Source organism: Cibotium barometz, chromosome 59 (genome assembly GCF_041138505.1).
Source record: "Cibotium barometz isolate CiBa-2024 chromosome 59, ASM4113850v1, whole genome shotgun sequence".
NCBI lineage: Eukaryota > Viridiplantae > Streptophyta > Polypodiopsida > Cyatheales > Cibotiaceae > Cibotium > Cibotium barometz.
In genome coordinates, this window is record NC_141104.1 from 14638772 (window position 1) to 14646163 (window position 7392).

Here is a 7392-nt window from a genome sequence, read left to right on the forward strand (position 1 = left end):
TGTTGCTATATGTTTGTTGGGTGTCATAAGGGATGCATACTTTAGTCATGTATGAGCAAGCTAATGGTTTGGTGAAAGCCAACAATCCTGTCTCTGCATGTGTGTGTGTGCGTGTGTGTGTGTGTGTGTGTAAGAGATTTGGTGGTTGTGGCAAAATAAAAATAAAAATAAATCGAGGCAAGGAAGGGAGAGACCAAGCCAAAATTGAACGGAGTAGGCTAGCAAAAGAGGATTAGATAGTGAATTTGAAAGCTATTTATTCAAAAAGGCACCCCTAGTACATTTTGTCAAGTAATGGGTTTCACTCAAGGCCAAGGTACCTTACAAACCTTCAATTTTAAAGTCCAAGGCAGGGTTGCAAATTTCAGCCCACCCCAAACCAGCTGCACAATCAGCTGCGTGTCTTTATGACAGCTTTCGAAATCAGCATCCATCGAGACATGCCAAAATGCTTAAGGTTTAAGGTTTTGATACTGGCAAGTAAATCTTCTTTAAGCCAAAAAGCAATTGTAGAGAAAAGTGGTCAGGCTGCATAAGATTCAACCACAGGAATACTGGGTTTGCCAGCTTCCTTAAATTGAAGAATTTCAGCTGGAAAAATGCCATTTTTTACTACCCCTGGCCTCAAGCTACCGAAACATGAGAGCAGATTCTAGGTGGTTTATAAAGAACCGGTTCAAGAAGTGCAGATATCCTGTTCTGAAGAGCTTTCCTTGTGCCAGTCTACATCTGCTACTCTGCCAGAGCCTCTGGCAGACGAGAGCAACCTAAACGAGCCTTTGCTCACCAACCCCATGAAGCTACTGCTGCTCCCATTGTCTGAAGGCTTCTTGGATCGGTTTGCAGCAGTTATCATGCTCAGGTCCTTGTCCTCATCCTTTCCACTCTCCACTTGTTGCTTGTCCTCTTCTTTACCTCCCTCCTCTTGTTGCTCTACCTCTTTGGGCCAGGCTCTTTTTAACTGTTCGATGTTGCGGCGACAGAAAGGGCAAGCCGGGGCAGGCGAACTTGGCATAGTTGGGTTGGGTTTGTTATGACAGCACAAGGCCAACGTGCAGCCAGCACACATTTGGTGTCCACAGCCTTGGACTTCAATCGTGCAGGCACGCTCAAAACAAATGCAGCACAACTCGTTCTCCTCTTCATCATCCTGATCACAAAAGAAAACATCACACACAAAAGTGAATAACTTATTGCAGTCACACTTTTATCCTCACTCTTCACTATAGAGATGAGTGAATGCTCAAGCATGCTCTAGCAATAGAATAAGTAATCAAAAACCAAAGCCAACCTCGGTTTCATTGCCCGTTCCAGGCAACTCATCTGCATCTGCTTCGCAACACTTACTGGGAGAAAAGATCCTCTTCTCCCAAGTATCATTAGCCTGTGCCAAGGCAGCTTCCAACAGAACTTTAGCTTCGGGATCGAGATCACTCATGAACTTCCATGGAGATGGCCATACCAATGGCTCTGCAGTCAGAGGGTTGAGAAGAGCTGCACATGCCTTGTTATGGTACTTCATAGCTATGAAGAAAGGGGTGTGCCTGCAAACATTCAGTAGCTCTATTCAATTACATGTAGCGGATACTTGAAGCCACACTTTGCTCATAAGCCAAAGAAACCATGGACAGCATGCACAACTAAACCATGACTTAAAGAAAATAAAAACCCTTTTACCCTTGAGAGTTTCTCTGCAACCTATCTGCACCCCATGCTAGAAGCTCTTTTACGCATTCGGTTGACCCACCTCGAGCTGCAAAATGCAAAGGCATACTCCCAAATCCAAGGCTGGAAACAGTCAAACAAACAAGAAAACTGGTTACATCACCTCTGTTGATCATATGCTGTTTCTGAGTTCATTGAGTGTATCAACATAGAAAGTTAAGCTAGACTTTCGGCACAGCTAGCTACCATGATGTGATGAGCAGTATGTTCAAGGGCCAGGAACGGATTCACGCCGTGCGGTTTTTAATGCTAGTTCGCAGGAAAATGCACAAGACACACATAGTGGGTAAAATGCAAGCACACGTACATACATACCTTCATACATTCAAACGTACATACATACCTTCATACATTCATATGTAATACACATATACCCCCCCCCAAACCACACACACATACAAGCATACATACTAAACAATGCAATGGAGCTTGATTAGAGGATTAGAGCCACCTGCTTCTGCCAGGTTTTGTCGTCGTCGCACAAACAAGGGCTCCATTACTTAGTAGCACGCGGACTACAGCCGGATGACAAGACCTGGCAGCAAGGTGTAAAGGGGTAGTTCCACTCTCATCTCGGACGTTGACAAACCGAGTAAAACCCCTGAAGTTTTTTTTTTAAGGATAAAGGTAAATCAAAATTTGAGGAGAGCATGTAATCTAAAGTTTTTTAGGGTCTTGAAAATCTCAACTGACCAAGTTTGTGCAACGGCAGGCAACTGGGCAGCATTCAAGATTCTCTGAAGGCAGTGGAGGTGCCCACTTTTTGCAGTGTAGTGCAAGCAAGTCCTTCCATGCGATGCATCAAATATGAGGACCTGTGAGAAAAGTCAAATGGAAATCAACTAAATATATATCTAAATTAAGAGAAATGATGACAATTTTTACCAAATTTTTGAGAAATATTACACTCACATTCGCTCCCCATTCCACCAACCGGTCAATGCAGGCTACTCTTCCATTCTTGCAAGCAAGCATCAATGGCGTCTGATTGAACAGGAAAAAGCACAAAAATTTGAGCATCCCATAAAACTAGTTTAATGCAATTAGCATCACAAAACCGTTTTAAATACTTGTCTACCTGTTTGTGACAATTCATTGCATCCACCATAGCCCCATTCTCCAAAAGCAGCAAGAGGACCTGCCATCATGCCTAGATCAATTAAGTTTCATAGCTAGATTGATTAAGCTAACCCCTGCACCATCACTAGAGGAAATAAGCTTAATCCTACACCATAGTTAAACTAATCTAGCTTTACCCTGCACAATAGCTTGACTAATTAAGCTTTAAGCTGCCCAATAGGTACATCACTTGAGCTATACCATGCACCATAGCTAGCTCAATTACTATAGCTAAATAATGTACCATAGCTAGATCATGTGCACGTTAACATGTACTATAACTAAATAATGTGCGCTCTACCATGTAACATTGCCAGATCATTTGAGCTTTACCATGCAGAAAACTAGATTTATCTAATCTTTAACATGTTATATAGCAATCATTAAACTTACAATTACCAGAGCTACATCATTTGTGCTTCACCACACTATAAAAGCTAGATTATTTGCACTTTATTATATACCTTAGCTAGATTATTTGAGTTTATACCATGTAGCATAGCTAAATCATTGAGCCTCACCATGCTCCAGAGCTACATCATTTGTGCTTTAAAATGTACCAAAAGCTACATCATTAAAGATTGAACTGATTCAAAAAAAGCAGCAAGCACTTACATCAGGTTGGCCATGGGAAGCTGCATAGTGAAGAGGAGAAAGGGCACTGTGGTAGAGGGAGCCGTTGACAAGCTTGGGCTTGTGGTTGAGAAGAAGCTTCACATGTTGCAGATCACCTTCTCCGATGGCAAGGAAAAGATCCCGCTCTGCATCCCTCCGGCAGCTTGCAACGATCCCCATAGCCAAGCTTCTCCTCTTTGCGTCTCTTTTCTTTGGATCTACATGCAGCCATCCATCGCATAATATGAACCGATCAGGCCCTTTGTGCCTTTCTTTGCCCAAATTACATCAAGAGTGATGCACTGGTGCAACTTCTCTGAGGTTTTTGCTCATACCCATTACAGAATTTGGCCCAATCAAGGCTCTCACTGTGTTTCTCTGCCCAAATCGCATCAAAATGATGGTTTTCTGAGGCTTTTTGAGCTTTTTGCTGCATCAAAAGCTGCTGAGCTTTTTTGCTGTTTTTATAGCTTTCTTTCTGCTGCTATTGCAGCAACCTATCACAGTGTAAATTGCACTCTGATCGTAGCCCAATCCTCCTTCTATAGAGCTTGAGAGAGGGCATCAAGCAATGCAGCTTAGGAAGCAGAAGGGAGAAAAGAAAAGCATATTACAGGCTTTGAAGAAAGCCCACGTTCTCCATTGGAGTGAACTTGGAATTGCAAGTACGCACTACAGCAAAAGCGTTGATGGGTGGGTGGGAGAAGTGAAGGGGAAGCATGGATTTGGTTGCAAGTGAAGGTTTGGTAGCTATGGTTCACAGATGGCAACGTATGGGCAAACCTAAGGTTAATAAAACACCATTATTAGGTTTAACTACTCAACCCACAGACAGCCCATAACCATAGCCAAAAGAAGCGTCACTCTCTCTGAATCGGAGCTGTTCAGGCAAGCTCCATAGCCATAGCCGTAGTAGCCATGGCAAGCTTCATCAGAAAAGCCCTTCAAGAATCAAAAGCTCCCATAGGCACAGCCAGCAAAGCTGGGTTCAACTCGATTCTCTACATCAAAAGAGGTTTGCTTTTCAACCCCTGTCCCCCACTGCCATGGCCGTTCGACCTTGGACTGCTTGGTAATCTGCACCATCACAGAAGGTAACGCGTAAATTTCCATTTTTGTAGTTACAGTCGAGTCTACGCGGAGTCGCACACCTTCAAAGACGCCGCCCACATGTGTACTATGGTACTAGTGTCTAAACCCGGGATCAATAAAGCTTGCAAAACCTACTAATATACTTTATTACAATAATAATCGTATCATCTAGTACCAATAAGTAGTAATAATTAATACCCCTTTTTATAATTTTGTCCTTTTAATTGTTGGCTTTTTTATGTTCCATGATGGCATGGTCTTTCCTTTCACCTCTCATTTATGCCAACACATTGCAGAGTTTGCTTTGGAAATTGTCCAGAAGGCCCCCCCTTAAACAATCCACTAATTACTATGGTCTTGTCATCAATTTATTGAACCTTTTTTCAAAAGATTTGCACACTTGAGGGAAAATAATAAGAGAATTTAAGAGAATTAATGGTAGCATGGTGGGCATTTATAAGTACTTGTGCTTCTTTATTCAACTTCAAGCTATCTAATATGAGTGCCCAATTCTCATTTCATTTGTTGTGGAGAAGCTACCTTAGAGCATTTGAAAATAAACCTTATGTCAAATGGAGGTTTGCTCTTTTGGACACCTGGAGGGCACATGTGGGATGGAGGTTTCTGGATTTCTCTAGAGGTGTCGTGGGTCTGAAAATAAAACTTGTTCACATGTCTAATGGATTTCTCCAGTTTTCATGGGTGTGAGCCGAACTGGTGGGTGAGGTGTGGGGGGAGGAGGGTGGCGTGATGAGGGAGCCGTGGTGGCGTGAGGTGTGGGGAGAGGAGGAAGGCGTGAGGGAGGCAGAGAAGCCCGCGCGAAGAGGGAGAGGAGGGGGCCGTGATGAGGGAGCCGTGGTGGGGGAGAGGAGGGAGGCGTAAGCTCAGACGACGAAGAGGGAGGCAGAGAAGCCCGCGAGCGACAGAAAGGATTGGAGAGAGAGAGAGGATAGGGTTACTAATTAATGATATTATTCACTAGACCGAATATGTCTAGTATCAACGTTACTAAGCTCCACAATAGTTCTCATCCCGGATCTTGCTGCATTTAAAACTATCTATACTACTTCTTTACATGCACGGCACGCTAATTCCCCCTCTTGCCACGTGGTGATCATGGAAGAAGCATGTGATTTTTTTTGCATTTCCTCCACCACCTACGCAGCAGTGTGTAGGTCGAGTATTAGTCGTCAATCTATGAAGGCTCCTCAAGAGGAACCCATAAGTATATAAGGTAGGAGTTAGACTTCTCCGACCAAAAGTCTTTTTGTAAACCTTTTCTTTATACTCTCATAATATAATCTTCTTTTCAAGAAAGAAAGAAAGAAAGGTTCACATTCTAGGCCCATTACTTATGGATCCCTTCACTCATGCACCATGATGGTATTGCAATATCCAAGAAATTCCACCACAATGGTGCTTAACCGAGTAGCCAAGCTATTGATTACATGCTTGGCGATTACAATAGCCAAAATAAAAAAAGCCTAGAGAGTGTTCAAACCTTCTTTGTAAATAGTGAGAGCATATTTAAAGCTATTGTGCCAACTTAGAATACCACTTGCAAGACTTACAAATACCACCATTCATCACATGATGTGAATTGCATTTACCACAAGTAAGCCCCCATCTTGCATTATGCATTGTGAATGGGCTCTATGTGACTATATAATATCAAACTCCTTCAAATTTTAATGGAGAGCCGCATTGGCTCCAACAGGATGGGCTCTATCTCTTTAACGTTGAACACAGTCATTGATAATCACATTGGTCCTAACTAGGGGTGTTCTATCTCCACTAATAATTCATTGAACACCTTCATTAATAGTCACAACGGTCCCAATAAAGGGAAATGCATTGGGCTCTCGTTCCTTGGGAATGAATAAAATTATAGGCCTTCAACGTTTACAATAGAATTCAATGAATGAGACACTCCCACTCCCACTTCATTAATTTGTTGATCGGGAAAGGAAAATTAGAGTATGTTATTTAGTGAAAGACTTCACTCTCTTCAACTTCACAATTTTTGTATAAGCTTTTCTACTTTTTGGCACTTCCATTTGCAAGATATAGTGGGGGGGTGGATCGTTATGGTTAATCAAAGAGAGGTGGTCTACATGGTTCACTTTATCCTTTGTTGCATTTTAAAAGGCTACGATTGGATTAATTTCATAGGTTTAATGAACTTAATTATGCAAATCTTTATCTTCTTTTGAAGTGATGGCTATTGAAAATAATCACAAGTCTCTTTGTGTCAGTATAGTTATTGTTTAGAATCAAAACACTTCTAAGTGGCAAGGACAGCCTTTTTTCACAAGTATAGATTTTACTGATTATACAAGAATGTTATATACACCTTTTGCAAATGGGTTTCTACAACTTGTTTTCTAAACTTTATGCAGTTTATACCCATCCTTGTCTACAATCATGTCCATTCCTCTTTAGATTTCATTCCCTTTTACTTTTTACTTTAATTTTTTTGTCATCCTTCAAACCTTGGTGGACTTTGTCAAGTGTTTCTCTTCATGTAGATCTTCACGTGGAAAATGATATCTTTTAATTATATCTTCTCACATGACATCTTAATCATAGAAACTAGTGATGCACTTGTGCTATGCACAAGCATCAGCACACCACTACCCTATCGCCCCCTGTTTCCCACCACCATCGTTATACTCCCACATGCCAACTGCCAATTGTTGTTGCCGCCCACGACCTCCTAGCAAACACCTCTCATCCAACACCTACACCACCAAACATCCAAATGCTACCCATCATTCCAACCCCACACAACCAACTACCACCTCCACCATTGAGATGAGCCACATACCAAGGCCAACTACA

At 42.0% G+C, this 7392-nt stretch overlaps 1 protein-coding gene across 2 annotated transcripts; it reads right to left on the minus strand.

Moving 5' to 3' along the window:
- Positions 1 to 282: 282 nt before the first annotated feature.
- On the minus strand, positions 283 to 4528 carry LOC147605513 (E3 ubiquitin-protein ligase XB3-like). 2 transcript variants are annotated; one of them, XM_086793538.1, is made up of 8 exons: positions 3460 to 4528; positions 2804 to 2863; positions 2638 to 2709; positions 2419 to 2540; positions 2177 to 2326; positions 1678 to 1788; positions 1292 to 1544; positions 283 to 1150 (listed from the first exon to the last, which is right to left on the minus strand). In XM_086793538.1, the coding sequence occupies exons 1-8, from the start codon at positions 3637 to 3639 to the stop codon at positions 677 to 679; spliced, it is 1422 nt and encodes a 473-aa protein (XP_086649664.1). In that variant the 5' UTR covers positions 3640 to 4528; the 3' UTR covers positions 283 to 676. The 2 variants fall into 2 exon arrangements, with proteins under 2 accessions (XP_086649664.1, XP_086649665.1); XM_086793539.1 differs by lacking the exon at positions 2177 to 2326.
- Positions 4529 to 7392: the final 2864 nt, after the last annotated feature.

What these genes read in the sequence shown, in the direction of transcription:
- LOC147605513 (XM_086793538.1), bottom strand. Translation starts at nt 3,639, where the DNA reads ATGGGGATCGTTGCAAGCTGCCGGAGGGATGCAGAGCGGGATCTTTTC. An exon ending in CCTGCCGTTGCACAAACTTG is followed by an intron (nt 2,327 to 2,418) that starts GTCAGTTGAGAT and finishes AAAAAACTTCAG; the next exon opens with GGGTTTTACTCGGTTTGTCA. An exon ending in ACAAAACCTGGCAGAAGCAG is followed by an intron (nt 1,789 to 2,176) that starts GTGGCTCTAATC and finishes GACTGTTTCCAG; the next exon opens with CCTTGGATTTGGGAGTATGC.